We start from the raw sequence: 17,788 nt of genomic DNA on the forward strand, positions 1-17,788 counted from the left end.
CCCCCATCCCCGGGGGCAATGCTGCAAACCCCCCATCCCCGGAGGCGATGCTGCAAACCCCCCCATCCCCGGGGGCGATGCTGCAAACCCCCCATCCCCGGGGCGATGCTGCAATTCCCCCATCCCCGGGGCCGGCGATGCAATTCCCCCATCCCCGGGGCGATGCTGCAATTCCCCCATCCCCGGGGCCGGCGATGCAATCCCCCCATCCCCGGGGGCGATGCTGCAATCCCCCCATCCCCGGGGCGATGCTGCAAACCCCCCATCCCCGGGGCCGATGATGCCATCCCCCCCATCCCCGGGGCCGGTGATGCCATCCCCCCCATCCCCGGGGCCGGTGATGCAATCCCCCCATCCCCGGGGCCGGCGATGCAATCCCCCCATCCCCGGGGCCGGTGATGCAAACCCCCCATCCCCGGGGCGATGCTGCAATCCCCCCCATCCCCGGGGCCGATGATGCAAACCCCCCCATCCCCGGGGCCGGTGATGCAATCCCCCCATCCCCGGGGCCGGTGATGCAATCCCCGTTCCCGGGATCAGCAGACGAAGCCGGCCCCGCCCCGGCTCCGGTAACGCGGCGGGGCCGGTCCCGGTCCCGGTCCCGGTCCCGCCAGGCCCCGCCCCTTTCCCGCCCGCCGCGGTGGGCGTGGCCTGTGCCGGCTGTGGGCGTGGCCCCGCCGGCCCCGCCCCTGGGCCGTTACTTGCCGCCCCTCCCCTGCCCTCCCCCTCCCGCCGGCCGCGCGCTCCCGCTCACCGGCGCCATGGCGGACCAGCCCGAGGAGGGGGCACCGGCACCGCCGGCACCGCCGGCACCACCGGCTCCCCCCGCCGCGCTGCCCCTCTCCGCCCCGCCGGGCGGCTCGCAGCGCCTCCTCTTCTCCCACGACCTGGTGTCGGGCCGCTACCGCGGCTCCGTGCGCTTCGGCCTGGTGCGCCTCATCCACGGCGAGGACTCGGAGGAGGACTCCGAGGAGGGCGGGCGCGGGACCGCGGCCGGCGGCGCCGCCAGCTCGGGCGGCTCCGAGTCGGGAGGCCCCGGGGCCGGCGGCGGGGAGGACGGCCGCGCCAGCCCGCTGCGGCGGGGCTACGTGCGGGTGCAGTGGTACCCGGAGGGCATCAAGCAGCACGTCAAGGAGACCAAGGTAACCGGGGGCGGCCTGCGCGGGCCCGGGGCCTCCCCGCGGGGCTGCCGCCGGTTGCACGCCCGGGGCGCCGCCTCCGGGGCCTCCCGGGGCAGGGCCTGCGGGGTCGGGTGCGTTGGAGGCTCCCGAGCGGGGGGGAGGTCGCTGCCCCGTTTGCCCCGTGCAGCCAGAACACACAGCCGGCGTTCCCCGGAGTGTGAAATCCCCTTCCCTCCCTTCGCCACGCTCGCTCTGGCCGCCCAGCGTGGATGCTGCTGCTGCCTGCGCTGATGGCAGAGCACGGCTGCTGTGCTGAGGCGGTGGGGCTCGCTGGCGGAAGGAGAAGTGGGCCTGTGAAGGTGATTTGAGCCAACTTCCAGACAGCTCCTACTTGCTGGAGTTGTAGGCCGGTGTCTCAGCCTTTACTGAGCAGTGTCGTCACCGCCTGTGCTAGGGGGAGTCAGCAGTCCAGCAGGGAAACCACCCCTGGATAAAGGTTTCAGCAGGAAGCAAACACGGTTTGGATCTGCCCTTGTTTACGTGAGCATTTACCCCTTGCTAATGAGTTGCACGTAAATCTGTGGCATCTTAATTATATCTGACGAGGCACAAGGTGTGGGTCTGCCTTGGAATACTCCCACTTTGCAAAGTTGGTCTGGCCGGGGGTTTTTTAGCCCAGGCTGACTGACAGTTCGGAGACAAAAGCAGGCGAGGGGGGCACTGTAATAGAGCACAAAGGGGCTGCCAGGGATGGGCGTTGCACTGAGCTGCACTGTCCCTGCAGGCTGCCCCTGCTCCTCTGGGCTGGCAGTGCAAAGCAGGAGGCTTCTGGAGAACCGTCTGCTTTGCAGAAGGCAAAGAAACGGCCCCGCACGCCGCAGCAGAGAGGGGAGACTGAGAGGAAGAAAGGTGTGTTGCAGTCTTAAAGGCATCGCTAGGATTGCCAGCGCTACAGAATGAGCTAAATTTAGGTGGTTGTGTCATTAGACACGTGACTGCTTGGAGATAAGGAAAATGAAAACAGGTATTCTGAAAAAGATACTGCCACGTTATGTATTTCTACCTTAAAAAAAAAAAAAACCACCTCTTTTCCCTAGAAAAAACTCCACAATTCAATCACTGCAGCCTTCCAGTAAAATCTTCATGTGTTGTTGCAGCAAAAATGTGTCCCAAGTTCAGTTTGGTTTTCAGCATCTAAGCAAAGCCACTTCCATTTGGGTGAGTAACCGTGGATTTAGTTGGTGCTGTTGGGTTCCTAAATCCAGAAGTGTTAGCTCTGACTTCAGTCACTTGGTAACTACACCCATTGCAGTGTTAGAAGAAGCTGGACTGAGGGGGATCAGAAATCAAAGACACTTATGTAAATAAACAGTCTCTGTTTTTCCTTTTAGTGCTGCTGCCCTGGTGTAGGTGCCTTTACCACTCAGGTAATGGACCCTGGAGAGAAGTTTCCTGAGTGCTAGAGAAATTTAGGTGTACTTCTATTGATTTTTTTTTTTTTGGAAAGCAGCCCACTAACTAAATTGAGAGGCATTGTGTACAGTCTGCACTGCAGTTTGGGGTTGCTGAAAACAAACCTGATGCCACTGGAAACATGCAGTGGGACTGATCATGGTTTTGTGGTTATAATTGGGTTTTTTAGCTGTTTGCTGACCCAGTCTCTTTTGGGTTCCACTGATGTGTGAGAACCAGCCAGGTAAGCCTGACAGGCTTGTCATTGTCCTTGCTGGTACAAACCATTATACGTTTTTCCTGGGTCTAAAGTTTTTGGTGCTGTTGCCTACAGGTACATCTTTTGGCTGTGCCTGATTCTCTGGCATCTTTGGCTGTGAGGGTCTTATTTGATGTCCTTAAAACATTAACCTGTCCTGGTGACAGCTCAGCCCTGGACTCCAGAGGATGCTTGTTGCACTCTTTTATTTCCCTTAAATCTGGAATGGGCAGAGGGTAAAGGTGCTCTTGGGGCCAGGGCTTTTGTGTATCTATTTAGTGTATCAGGTCCTGATTCCACACAGAAGACTGCCTGTCTACCTCCTGTTTGTCAGGTGCTTCAGGATCTGGGAATCCTGATGTGTACTGGATAGAGCAAGTGTTGTAACCGAAGGAGAAATAAAGTTGTTGGGAAGTTTGAGTCCAGTGAAACAGCACCTTTGGCTTCCAGTGCAAAGGTCAAAAGCAGTGTTCTGTACCCAATTAATCCTTGAGCTTTCCTGTCTTTTCTTGGACAGTTTGGGGTTTTTTTGGTGTAGGTTGTCCAGTAATTTTTGCTGTTGGTTCTGTTTCAATGCTTGCTGTTGCTCTTTCCTGTTGGGAATGGTAGGCAGAATGCCACTTAAACCCAGGCACACAATTACTGATATTAGTCAGTAATAGAAACTTTCTCTTGAGATAGAGCTCGGCAGTTGGTGCAAAACCCCACCAGCTCCTCCAAGAATTGCACATGTGAGCACATTCCTGCCTTTGGTTCCCCTGTTGATAACAATGTTCCCCAGCATAACAATTATGTGAATAAAAAGAGCCAGGATTTCTTTCTCTGTGGCTTCAAGTGCTCCTTTCCTGCTTTCCATGGCAGTATCACCCATTTAAGACACTGGGAAATCACTGTCGCTGAGCATTGTAAAACCTAAGCAGACCTGGAAGGAGAAAGCTTCCTTTTCCAAATATATTTACCATCTATGTCTTGTCTGACCCAACAAATCTGCAGAGCAGTTCCTCTGGCTGGTTAATGCCATATCTCTGGAGATAATTTGGAAGGAAGGCTTGAGAGTACTGTGAACTGCTGTGAAAACCTGATGCTGTTTTTAAATAAATTATCAAGAGTTCTTGGGACCCAGCTGAATTTTAATTTCAGGATCTCTCTGCTGTAGTTCAGCACTCCTACTGCACACTTGAGCTGCCTTTGGGGAGTTTATGGGAATGCTTGAGCATACTAGGTATTAATCAGGTTCTGGGGACTTTAAAATGCTGCTGTCCTTCCACCTGCCTCTCCCCTGAAAGCCTCAGAACTCCCTACAACCTTTCATTTTCACAAAGCCTGGGCAGGGCAGACAGGCCTCTTGTGCAGCTGGGGGAAATGGAGAGTGCAGGTGTTGTGTTTCAGCACCTTATCTGAAGGCCTTCAGCCAGCCAGGCCTCCTGAGTTCCCTGTGCCTGCCCTGGGAGTGAGGGCTTGGTGTGATGCACAGGCAGGTCTGGCTGATGTATATGTAGGGACCATTGCAGGAGCCCAGGTTTGCTCTGAGTCCATGTGCAATTTTAAAAGATGGTTTTTGCAGCCTATTTTGTAAGGTCCAAAATATTATTTAGTTTAGATGACTCTCTTACTGTGGCAAGCACATTTCTCTCCTTCTCAGGATTTTTCATAGAGGTGCACAGAGAGAAATGAAATAGAAACCAATTTCTATTTCTGCTCCTTGTTTTTCCGGTGTAGAATGTGTTTGGAAAATTGTTTACCTGGAGTGAGTGCTTGATTGGATCCTGGTGAGGATTGAGCCTGATGGCCAGTCCAATCCACCTGTGTCTGGACTCTCAAGAGAGGGTCATGAGTTGGGTTAGAGTTAGAAATAGCATCAGAGAAAGTAGTATATAGTTTTAATATCCTCCTTTTATATAGTATATTAATGTATTTTAGCATAGTTATAATAAAGAAATAATTCAGCCTTTTGAATTAAGTTAGACATTGTCATCTCTTCCCATTGGGTTCACTTGCGTTTACAATATCATACCTCATCCAACTTTGCTTTGGAAACAGATTCAAACTATCAGGCCTCCTCAGACATAAGCTGGTGGCTGATAAACTCATTACCTGGGAATTATCTGATGTTATCTCCAAAAGGTTCTCCAAGAATTCAGCTCTACTTCATCCCAAACAGACCTTCTGCTCTTTTCCAATCTTCACTCCTGTAATTTCCCGACCTCAGATATTGGGTCATGGATATAATACAAGGTCACAGGAAGACTTTCTGAATAAACTCCAAAGTCTCTGTTTTCCCTCTGTCCATTCACAGCCACTCTGAGCCCTCACTTTTGGGATCCCAGCCCACTAGCATGTGCCCTTCAGATGTTAATCCTAGCTAGTGATTCTTCAAATTACTTATAACTGAGGCATGAAAACAGCCGTAAAAAATCTTCCATCTTCAAACCTGACGAGGTGTTTGCCATCTGGAAGTGCAGTGTGTGTACACTGGGCAAGTGAAGAGGGATAGCAGGATCCTTTCTGGGGCTGTGAGGAAATGCTGGCCATAGAGCCAAACTCTGGTTCTGTTGCAGCACACAAATCCCATGCCCATAAACTATTAATAGTGGGTTTTACTGCATGAGGAAGCTGTATCTAACCCTCTTCTTGCATCTGACATTTCAGTTAGTCTCCCAGGGGGGTTCTTTGAAACCACCTGATGTTTGTAGCTGTTAAGAGACAGAAGAGAAAAGGTTTACTGGAATTTTTGCAGTTCTGCATAATATAGAACCAATTAATGTGTGACCTTTCCATCCTGTGGGTATCCATTGCAAGGTTAGGTACCCTTGGGTCAATTCCCCATTTTACTTTGATTTGTTTGGCTCTTGTGATACAGACTTGGGGATCATCATTAATATTTTATTGTAAAAGTGGAATCCGGCACAATTCACAGTGTGGAAGTCTCAGGAGTACTAAATATGGTACACTGTTACTGCTTTGTGTACTGTGTGCAGAGTGAATTGGTAATTCAGGAGTTGAAAGTGGCCATCTGGGCTAAGTCATTTATTATAATTATTCCAAATGGAGACAGGAGTGTTATTTTTAAAATTAATGAAGCCTGTCCTCAAGCAAGCAGTGTTTGTGATGTGCTCTCTTCCAAGGTGTGCTCCCTTTCAGTGTGCTGCTATAGCTTAAAAAAAACCCAAACTAAATTAGTAATGCTTTTAGGACTAGTAAACAAACTAATGTGCACTAAAAGCTTTAGAAGGAATCAATCGATGCCTGTGACAGGCTCTGAAATACCTGTGTGGGTGAGACATTTTGCTGCAGCTTTCTCATACAAATTTATTTGCTGATGCGATGCAGCTCCAGTGCAGACTTTGGCAAAAACAAGGACTTTAGGCAATTTTATAAAGTTCTTTTTGGCTGAAGATTCTTTATTGAAGTTAAATAGCAGCAGCTTTGACAAATGCTGTTTCGGACAAGGTCTTGCTTGCCTATGGCAGCTGTCCTCAGCTCCTTTCTTCAGAGGAAAGACATGATTTTTAATGTTCAACATCTGTGTTGGTGTGGGAAATAATTGGTGTTTGGAAAACTAAAAGCCTCTTCTCCTTTGACTGTTTAATTGCTTGGGGGATTTCAAAGGCTCAGAAGGTGATGACACCTTCCTAAATGCTACTTAGGAAAACCCTGCCTCATTTTTTCCATTCTGCTCTTGCCTCCCACCATGTGCAGGGTCTTTGCCCAAAGGGACCTGTGTTTAGGTCATCCTAAGTACAGGAGCTGATCATTTGAGCTGAAATCCTTGTGCTTCCTTTTGAGGTTGGCAGTCCTGACTTTGCTGGAACTGAGATGTGAGATGCTGGCTCAGCTTCTGCGTTTTACGTAGTTCTCCAGAGTGCTTGACCTGTAACTCAGCTCAGGCTCCACCATGTGTAGCTGGTGTGTCCCATTCCTGAGACCTTTAAACCTGTGTCAAGGTACGAGAATGTTAACTCTTAGGGAAAAAAAAAAAAAAGCCTAAAGGGAGGCTCCATGGTCATGTTTGGGCTTTCTTCCATTTGCTTTTAGGCTGCTAAATAGAAATATGCATGTTTATGTCTGAATCAAAAATACTATGCTAACTTGAATTTATGAAGTTAAGCAAAATTTAGTTTCTCTTAATGACAATATCCTGAGACTGGGATAGGGGTTTTTTCTTTCTGAATGTTAAATGTTTCTGTGAAGGGAGCAGGAAACTTTGAGGGGTAATGATTGTTAGAGGTGATTAAAAATATCAAGTACTATCAACAGCATGTGGTTTTGACAGTAAAGATGCTAGGGATTGCTGATTACTGTAATAGCTGCAGCACTTTCAGATGTGCCTGAGTTTCAAGTTGACAGGTGTCTTTTTAGCTTTAATGCTTTTTCTGGTCTGTGCTGACTGAATTTCAGAAGATCCTGTGCCTGTGGTGGTACAGAGTACACACAGCCCAGCTTGGTGCTTACAGCCAAGACTTACAGCCTTGGTGCATTTCTGGATAGAAAGCATATTTTCCTGAGCATTTCAGGGTTATTGTTACCTCCCATGTGTTTGCACATCTGGCTAAAAGAAAGGGATGGAGTCATGTGTCTGCTGTGCTTTCTGCTCCATGTTTGGGTGCATTTGGACCAGCCTTGGAAAAGACACAAGAGGAAATTGTGAACATTTGCTGGGCTCAAATCTTCACGTGTGTTGTAGATGGAAACAAATATGATGGTTCTGGATGTGGATTTGGTAAGTGTGTTGGATATGTGCATGTGCAGGAGAGGTAAGGGGAAGGGCAGGTGATATTATCTTTGTTTTCTGCCCTTAATTGTATTAGGGTTTAGAGCACGTTAATGGAGAGACAGATCCAATAAGTACCTGCAGATGGAATTTCTTCCCCTCCCAGAATGGCCTGTAGATCAAGGCCAAAACCATGGGTTGGGAGTGGGCTGATCTGAAGACTAAGAAATCTCTACCTCTGTACATGTTTTGGATTGCTTTTTAAAGAAATGGCATCACTTTTATACTTTCTTCAGCCTTTTCCATCAGTCAGGTGCAGGTTGTACCAGAGAAACTCTGAGTGCAGGGAGCTGCAGTTCAGTTCAGGTTACTGGGGAAGCTTAAGCTAAATAGCATTGATGCTTCTATGCTGTTAGATAAGAGTGTGCACCATGGACCTGCTGACCTGCTGGTCTAAAATTTAACAAATGAATAATTGATGTGTGGAAGTGGTGTTCTAGACCAATATCTCCATAAGCCTCTGTAGTTTTGGTGAGTTTTTGGATTTGCTTACCGTGTTAGCTGTTGGCATGGTGTATGAGGTTGCTTGGATATACAAGGTGGAAGCCAAGATACAAAATGCTTTTTATGCACATATGCTGAGATCTTGAAAGTGGGACACATCAAGCTATACCATAAATAATCTGTCCAGTTTTTCAAAGGGTTTGAAGAACCAGCTCCCTTATGATGTATGTTGGGTGCTCTAGGTAGGTAGACTTCTTTGAGATTGCAGAGCTGGTTTTTTTCCATGCTTTTGCCATGGTGTTTAAAATCGTGATTGCTGTTTCTTTCCTCAACAGCTGGTGCTGCTGCTGTCTGTGTGAAAGAATGGGCAGTGTGGAGGCTGTTGGCAGGAGGTGAGACCAAGGACTGGCAGCAGAGCAGGCCAGGAGAGGACAGGAGCACTTGGTGTCTTACTGTAGCTTCCAGGCCAGGAAAAATTAAATTCACAGGAGTACATGAGGAACAAGGAAACCATGCTCAGCTTGCATTTGCAGTGGTATCACTTCACAGCCTCTGGTTACAGCCTCTTGAGTTGAAGAGAAGCTGCACAGCCATACCCTTGGTCCATTAAGCAGGATTGGTTTTGTACAATAAAACTGCAGCAGTGGTACCGTGTGGTTCTGTATTCAGCACACATCAGACACAGTCTCAGTGGTTTGCTCTTACTGCTGCCTGTAAAACCTTTAGCTTTTCTGCTTGTGAGGGAAGGGTTTGGAGACAGACAAGTGAAAAAGGCTATTTAATCACCAGCTGAAAAGATGAGAGGCTTAAGGCTTTTAACTATTTTTCTTAGCCTGGAGCTGGAAGTTCTGGTATCTTATTCCTGTGGAAGTGACTGGGTACAGTTGTCATTTGTCAGTGGATGATGAATCTTCTGCTCAGTAAAATACACTAATACAGTGAGCTGGAATTAGTTCCATCATGACTGATTTATTTTTTACCTACTTTTGAAAGGATATAACTTCTTTGAGAATAAAAGAACTTTACTTATTAATCATTTGGGTGTAAGAAACTGTGCTGCTTTTCTGCTGATAAAGGATACTTAGCAAATAAGTAGCACTTTTCATCTTCAAAGCATTTCCTGGGCTCTGATGTGGCAGTGGTGTTGGAAAGGTGACAAAAAACTCTCCCCTCAGGTGACTCTGGGTAAGACAGCCAGCATTAGTGCTGCCAGGTGGTGTTTTCCTGGTGTATGCTTAGTGTTTTCTCTATTTGACCATTTCCAGGGCTCAAGAGCATGAGCTGGCTGCTCAGTGGAAAAACTTTTTGACATTCCTCAGTGCAGTTACAGCTAGAGATTTGTCTGGGAAAATTGCTCTCAGGCAGAGCCACAATACATTGGTTATTTGGTGTATGTGTTGAAATGGGATACTTGGAAACACACCATTTGGCATTGAGTAACTCAAGTTTGATTTGGTTTCACTTGTGTGAGGAGCTAAACTGAGTAACTCAGTGTTTTAAAAGTTAGTTCAGGTGTAAATCTAGTGAGCTGGGTTTTTCGCAAGGCTGGATGAAAAGAGTAGTCAGTGAAGAAGAGCCGAGATTAACTCTGAAGTTGGTTCCTAGTGCTATTTCTAGAATCAAGTGGGTTTCAGACCTCTTGGCTCAAGATCCGTTGTTAAAGAACTGGTCCTAGATCTCAGTCCTCAGTGAAATTGTTGGCAGCAGCTATACAGAAACAGTTGGAGCTTGAGTAGTACTGATCACCAAGGGACCTTTGTATTTTCCTTTACCCTCATGGCACTAAAATGGCCATTCTGCTTTACCTGCTGCTGGACAAAGGGTTGGAGGTGTCAGCAGTGTGAGGGGCTGCTGCCCATCCCAAGTGTTCAGTGCTGCCTCTGCCCTCACATCCTTGCTTTTCAGTATTTGGCATGAGTATGCACAGAGCACTGCTTAATATTTTTGTTGAGAGCTGGTGGCATTTCCAGCAAGGCCCTGCTTGTCCTTTGGCCTTACTCTTCTGTCTGCTTTTGAAGATGAAAGTTGGGGTTTTTTCCCTCTTGGAAGGCGGGGTTGTGTATCTAATCCAAATGAATAAATTTCCTGACTATTGCAAGTAATATTTATGCTTCTGTTCAGCCTCTGAGTCCGAGTTCCTTGAAACAACATTAGTCTTGAGACAAAATAGCCACATTTTCTAGAGTTACTGTGCAGTTGGATAACTGTCTGGAAATGATACATCATGAGCCTCCTCTTCAGATTTGTTTTGTCCTTAGCATGTGTGACTTCTGTCAGAAGTCTTTTCTCTGTCCTTGTGCTGCAGGTTGTTGAAGTTTTTCTGATTTCCCATGCTGTGTCACAACCTTGCCTTAGTGAACTGTCCATGGGCTCAATTTAAAGCAGAAAGTGGGAGCAGAGAAGAGGGAGGAATCTCCATCCTTTGTTTAACACTTGCTTTCATGTTTTTTTTCTTAGTCTGCAGATGTGGATGATTCATTTGTTTCCTGTAAGGGGTGGTCTGGCCAACATTTCAAGTGTATTCCAAAGAGCCTGGGAAGCTCTTCCTTGTTGTAGTAGCACATAATCACAGAACTTCCTCGACTCTGCATCTCTGTACATTCCTGAAATACAAGAAAGAAGAGAGCACCCTGTGGAATGCCCCAGCAGGGAAGGTGACACTGTACAGGAAACACCAGCATTCCTGGCTGCTTAGTTTAGGATGAAACTTCACAATGGCTTTCTTAATTCCTTAACTGATATTTTTATCACCCTCATGTCAATGTTGTGAATCTCACTTTGTGTTAAAATTGGACAAGCAGATCCAGAGTGTGTCATTGACTCAGTAACTACTTTTTCACCCACAACATCTGACTTGCACAGCTGATTCAGCTTTTTTGGTGCTTTTGACTCTGGGGCCAGAAACTGCCTCTGTTTTGTTTTGTGTGGTGGTGGGGATTGTGCTGGTACATGATGGAGAAAAATGTCATTGGTTCACAAATGAAATGTGCCTTGTAATGATAAAGCAATGTGCAGGGTGACTTTATTGTAACAAAATGCATGCTGCCCAGGAGCTCCCTGTTAGCACTCTGGGCTGGTGCTGCTGAGGGCAGCACTGCAGGAGCAGCCTGCTCTGTCTCAGAGATGGTCTGTTAAAGACTTAAGTCTTTGCTTCTCTTCCTTGAATTAGGAACCTGTGTCAGTTTGGATGAGAAAAGCTGTAATTTCTAGCATAAACATGCAAGCAGCTTACACCCATCTCCTCTAGTAAAAAGCAAATCTAACTCCTAAATAGCTGCCTGTCTTTATAAATGTGCTATTATGTGCTGAAGGAAAATTATTTCACATCACTGACTTCCTTGCTGGAGAGGCTTTTTCCCCACTATTCCTGCAACCCTTGCCCGCACTTACTCCAGTTCACACCGTGCTTTCTTCGTCAGAGTTCACTCTGGTTGCCCTGATCAGCCTCAAGTGCCTTGTTGAGTGCTGTTAATGTTTCTTTCCTGAGCCCAAATGTTAGATGAAAACAATTCCCACATCAGGCACTCTTTGTATTTCACAGGAATATTATGTGATCTGCTTTTGTGTTTCTTGCTCTGTTGTGGAGCTTAGAGAAAAGTTAATTTATTGAAAATAAATAATTGTTCTGGTCACTCCAATGAATGTGTAAACTCTTTAGTTAGAAGAGTCTTTCTGGTTTTTTTCAGTGTTGACACTCTGAACTTTGGAAAAAATCCAGGCTGGATTCCTGGCTTCCTCTTAATTGTGCTGTGTTCTTTTTTCTATTCTCCGTGACACAATTTAGTACCAAATTGCCATCTATAGGTATTAGTTACCGTTTGAAATCTATCTACTTGTGCACAATGGTTAAAATAATTGTGATTTGAATTTCCTCTTATTTTAATGTGTGAATGCAGCCTGAGTGTGTTGCACTAATTCGAGTGTTAGTGTTGCACTAATTCGTTTATTCTGCTGCTTAATTGGCACTGGGTGCAAACACAGCACATGGATTCACACCTCAGGTCTCCCTCACAGGGATGCTTTGGTTTCTTGTGTGAGTGCCCCACAAAGTTGCTTTCTCTTGAGCTCCAGCAGTCTCTGATTAGCATATGTACAGCCATGCAGGGCAGCTCTGGAGGAAATGCTCTTATCTGAGAGCTCCTAAAGTGGAGCTACAAAAGCGATTTTTTTCCCTTTTAGTGGTTGTGCCAGATTGGAAATTGGTAGTGCTGGAAACTCAGCTTGTTGGATTTAACAGTGTTTGACTTTGGCCATGGTCAGTTGGGTAGAGAGGTCTCATCACCCACCTTACCTCTGATAGTGCATTGAGTGCACTTTTCCTGTCCTGGTGTCTGAAAGAACCTTAACTTTCTCTTGTGGTAATCTCTTCTAATCTGGCAGTGATAAATCCTTGCTATTAGGAGAGTGTGATGAGAAATGAAGGGACTGAAAAATCAACTTGCAAGGTGGTGTTTGTAGGGCAGATTCCCATCTCTGTGCTCCTGTACCCGTATCTCTGAGTGAATGTTGTGCTCTGGTACTGCTGAGAGGGCAGCAAACTCAGGGTGGAGAGTTCTTTTCCAGAACTGGGATTTTTGTGGCTGCTTGGTACTGTTTGGGCTAGCAAGCCATTCTGTAAAAGCATTTATAAGCAATCTTAGAACTCTGCTCTGTGCCTCCTTTCTGCTTCTTCTTGGTGCTGGAGGAATTTGTGATGGTGCCAGCAAACTGAACACCACAGTTCTTGTTAGTGCTGCTAACTTAGCCCAGCTTTAGCACAGTTCAGGTTGCCTGCCTCTGATCTGCCGTGCTGGCAATGCTTGAATAAAGCCTTAAAACAAAAGATCAAGGATTAGAGGCAAAATGATACTTGGAGCATCATTGTCCAACCTGTGTATTCAACTGAGCATAGTTGAAAAGATACCAAATTGCAAACTGTAGCTAGGGATAATGGCAGGACAAAACCCCTAATCTAAAACACTATTAAATAATTGTTAAATTGGTCCCAATACTTCAGCTATAAGCTTTGTCATTTTGCTTGGAGCAATAAACTCACACTAAGTAGAAATAAGTAAGGTAAGACGTGGAATTAGTAGCACATGAGCAATAGGATGGTGATTTAGAACAATGCATCATCAATTCTCTGATATATATATTTACCATCAGCCAGAGTCTGTAACAGCTGGCAAGCCTCCTTTCACAGTGAGGATCTGGAGAACCATTCCTGGGCAGGGTCTCCAATTTCACTTCAGAAAGGTTCTTCAGTATTTGCTAGCTGGGCTCTTGGCTCAGCTGCTTCCTGCTGTGCTTGTAAGAGGATCAGGTACTGCTGCTGTACACAAAAGTTTGTTGTTGTAGCAGGTTGTTTTTTCATAACTCTTTCTTTGCTTTTGACACCGTTTGGCTGCTTCAGAGCTCCTGAAGCGTTCTTCCCTTTGATTAGGTTTAGTTTTCTCTCCACACCTGGAGAGACTCAAAGACTCTCTCTTCACAAATCTCTTATCTTTGCTATTTTCATTGTTCTCTGAGAATAAAGTTATTTGGGTCAATAGCATGTTCATTGCTCTTGAGAGATGTCCCTACCCTGCTCTGGATGGCTGGCAGGGCATCCATTTGCTCTCTCAGTTTTCCAGTTTCATCAGAAAAAGATCTGTAGATATTCTCAAAATGCTTAACTGGTAATTATGACTTTCTAGCCTGGGAGTGTTGCACCTGCACTGGGGAGTGATGTTGAGCTGAGCTTTTAGGTTTTCCTGCTAGTGAACAAGACTCCCCTTCCCCCCCAAATTGCTGTAGGGTCTATAAAATGAAGCAGGATTATCTGTGTTCTGAAGAAGAATAAAACAAAGGATGTTTTTTTTCCTGTTCTCATGGAAATGAGGCTCTGGGAGGAACATTGCAAGGTTAGTATGTGCTGTGTGCATACCTAGTGCAGCTACTTCAGCTTAGTCTCATCCAAACAGTGCCTTTGAGTTTATCTCCTGCTTTCAATTAGTTAGCTTTCAAGAAAACCAGGCACCTGCCAAATTCAGCTACATGATTTAGCAAAGTGGCAGATCTTCATTAGAGACCAGGAAGAGCTTTTAATCAGAAATGGCAACATGCAGTCTGTGGTTTACACCCAGGCCTCAAGTGATGGGAGAAATCACCCTTCTCAACACCCACCTTGCTATAAATAGCTGTTTTCACTGGGGGCAGGTGCTACTGAAATGTCACTTGGGTGAAATCTGAGTGACACGTTGAGTGTGTGTCTGAGCCAAGAGAGGCATTGTCTTTGTTGGATGTATTGAAATGTGCAGTGTCTCTGCCAAGAGATGTTGTAATGGTGAGATAGATATCGATCAGAGCTACTCTTGAAGTGTTTTGAAACTCTAATACTTCCTTGAATCATCTCAGTGCTCCATTCACAAAAGCTGCTGTTGTTAAAATGTTTAAAACACGGTTAGATTTGTCTTGGTTTTATCCCACCATATTCTGCCACCATAAGGGATATTTTTTCAGGAAACTATATTTTTCAGTTCCCTACTTTTGTGCACATCACAAGGGGTTATTTTCTCCTCATTTTGTTATGAAAAGAAGTGTTGTTTGTGTGCCCAGACAGTTGGTAACATCTGTCAGTCTGCTTTTTTGGTGGAGTGTTAAGAATCTTCACAGTTCTGTTTTTATAATTGTCCTCTGAAAGAGTGAGCCATGGTGACTCTCCCAATGGAATATTTATATGTCACATGCTGTCTCTGCAGTATTTTGTGGGACTGTATTTCTGACACTGATAGCTCCTGCAAGAGGAAAATTAGTTTGTCTTGATCTATCCATTCAGCCCTGGAGTGTTCTTGAACTTTGTGGAAGGGTCAGAGATGGGCACATGCGATAGAAGAAAATTTGGATTCAATTGCAAATTGCCATTATTACAATCACACTTTTGGAGATGAACTCTACCAATCATCACTTGGTCTTGAGATCAGCAGCTTCTTTTTAAACTTCATTGATGTCTTTTTTTAAAAGCTACTTTATGGAAAACTTTATGCTAGATGAAATAGATTTGGGACTTTTGAATTACAGACTGATTTTAAGCAGACATCAGATCTTTGGGCTGTTCCTGTTCTAAAGGTGCATGACACTTCAGTGCTTTAACACTGAGGCTTCTGAGCACCTGTCTGGAGAACTTGGACACCCAAAGCCCATGGAAGTTATCCCTGTGTTGCCTTGCTTTTGACTGTCAGGGAGGATTTTAGTGCAGAAGCCTGTGGGTATTGGCATTATGGTGTCAGTGTAGTCCTGAAAAGGATCTGGAGCACAGCTGTGGTGGCAGACTCAGGCACTGATGAGCAGGAGTGTACCACACCTCTGTATAAGTGATTTTTAGTAATTGATATTTTTGTCTTGCCATCTATCTCAGCCTGGTCTGCTGACCAGCCTGAAACTATAAAGAGCTCTGAATCTGGGGCCGAAGCAGCATGTATGTTGTAGAGAGTGAGGATGCCTGCTTGCACACAGCTGGGTTTGGGAGATTTGTTTCATTTCTCTAAGGTTGGCACACAGGATAGAGAAGTTTGAGTAGATAAGATGCTGAACAGCACCAGGAGCCTGAGAAGTGCTGGTGCTGCAGTGAGGGGGTGGATGTCATAGAAATGGTGACTCTGGTGCTGGATCCTGCTGCAGAGAGACTCAGGTTTGTCCTGCCTTAGGGAGTCTGGATTTGGATGTGGTCTGGCTGCCAGACTTGTCTGACCACTGTCTTAGTGCAAAGTTCTTTTCACTGACATTTCCCAGCCAGGGTATCAGAAGAGGTGCCTGAAAAATGGAAGGAGTTTATACCACAATAAAGGAGAGGATGTGCCTGTTTCCTTCCAATTACAGGGAACTTTAAGCCTGATCTCTCCTTAGTTTCTTCTGTTTGGAGTGATATGAACCAGAGGAAAAATCGTGGGATTTTCTTCATATGTGATTTTCTTACCCCGCCCCTGGTGATCTCATAGCTGTTTAAATCTGAGACCTATTTCTGTGCAACATAATCCTTGTTGTTTTGTGACAGCTTATTGTATGCACATTCTATGTACATCTGCTGCTCTTAACTGCTTGGTGTGTACCAAAGCAGAGTTATTTTTACTGCTGTCAGTGGTGTTGAGCTTTGCAGCACTGGGCGTATCCTGTTCTGCATCCACGAAGCAAGCAGCCTTCAGAGGGACCAGGGACTTGTACTGCTGGTGGTGATGGAGAGGGCAGAAAAATGATGATGTTCAGCCTGTAAAAACTTGTTTTTTTGAAATGGGATTGAAAATCATATCTGAAACAAATTCCAGTGGGATGAATGCACTGCTCAAATGTGTTTTCCAAAGGCTGTGGTAGTGAGGTGTGTTATTCTGTCAGTGCTTTTTCTGCCTTTTCTCAGTTCCTATTGCATTCTGGTGGCCTCAGTGTGAGCTGTTATCCCTGATGCCCTGCTGACACTGTGTCTATGTCCCTGGTGTGCCATGGGGAAGCTCTGAGCAGCTCAGGCTGCAGCTCTGAGGGATGGGCCTGGCTCCCTGGATATGCTGCCCCAGAGCAGCTTTACACAAATTCTCTTTACACAAGTTCTCTTTTGAACTTTCCATGTTTCATTTTTAGTTTCTAGGGGACTTTCTTAGGGTGAGTTGGGTGTGTGTGTTTTGAGGGGTTGGTTTTTTCTAGCTTTGCATTAGTAGAGGCTGGATCTTGATAGCAGTTTGAATTCCCCAGAACTTTTTGGACACAAGAGTTAGGCATAGTCTTTACATGTGAGTTGCTGTGCTGGTTTTTTTTGTTTTTGTTTTTCATTTCAATGCAGCCCATGAGTCTGCTTGTCTTTGTTGCCTTCACTAATGGCTCACAGGCTCCTTTTCTGTGGAGACAAGAGTTGAGCTTTGAGTGCCCCAAAGCTGCCTCCTGAATTTGTCTTCCTCCTCAAATCTGATCTTGACTGCAGTTTCTCCAGGAGACAAGCTCTTGTCCAACAAGGTAAAGCAGCTGGCCAGGCTCACTGAGGGAATGTGGAGGTGTTCATCCATGCCAGTGGTGTCTGGAGCAGAGGGTGCCCATCAGACCAGGTTACAAGTACTGCCTGCCATTATTTGAGCCTGGTGGCATTTTTACCACACTCTCATGGAGCTTCTGTGAGCTGTGTTATCTGAAGAGACACAAGGCCACTCCATCCATCCCTGCTGAACCCTGAAAAAATGCTGGAGATGATTAAAGAGCACATTCCCTCTAGAATGGGGTGCCTTTAAGCAAAGGAATGTAGGTCATGGTTAAGTATATAAAATGAAAAGCTACTCCATTGTAGTGGCAGCATTTCACCACAATAATCCAGTAAATTCCTTGCACTAATAGAAAATCTGGTTTATATATATGCTGTTTAATATGACTCATTAAGCAAGCCTAATTAAACAGCAGCTTCAGCCTTACTGAATGACATGGCACTTAGAATCCTTAAGGCTTCAGTGTTGGCATCCTGACCAGTTCATGCTCCTGTGTGCCATGTTTTCCTGTCCAAAGCATAGTTCTCTGGTGTCAGAGCCCAAGGGCAGGCTAGAGGGGAGCAGTGAGGTTTGAGGCCCCGTTAATGTTGGATAGGATAAAGGTAACAGTGCATCATCCACGGCAGTCTGAGCTCTGGGGTAATTAAAAATGCAGGAATTAAGTGGGATGGAAGCTGGCTGTGTGGGGAGAAGGAGGTACTCTGGTCACTGCTTGACTCTGTTGCAAAGGTATGTGTTGTAACATGCAGGGGACCACCTAATGCAC

General features: G+C 46.0%; 1 protein-coding gene across 1 annotated transcript in view; it reads left to right on the top strand.

Moving 5' to 3' along the window:
- Positions 1 to 732: 732 nt before the first annotated feature.
- Positions 733 to 17,788, top strand: part of UBE2O (ubiquitin conjugating enzyme E2 O) — a 61,871-nt gene continuing 44,815 nt past the window's right edge. The window contains exon 1 of the mRNA XM_021541698.3: positions 733 to 1,142. Within this exon, the coding sequence (XP_021397373.3) occupies positions 762 to 1,142 (381 nt within the window). The 5' untranslated portion in view covers positions 733 to 761. The remainder of the gene's footprint in view (positions 1,143 to 17,788) is intronic.

Source organism: Lonchura striata, chromosome 18 (genome assembly GCF_050655825.1).
Source record: "Lonchura striata isolate lonStrDom1 chromosome 18, ASM5065582v1, whole genome shotgun sequence".
In the NCBI taxonomy this organism is placed as follows: Eukaryota; Metazoa; Chordata; class Aves; order Passeriformes; family Estrildidae; genus Lonchura; species Lonchura striata.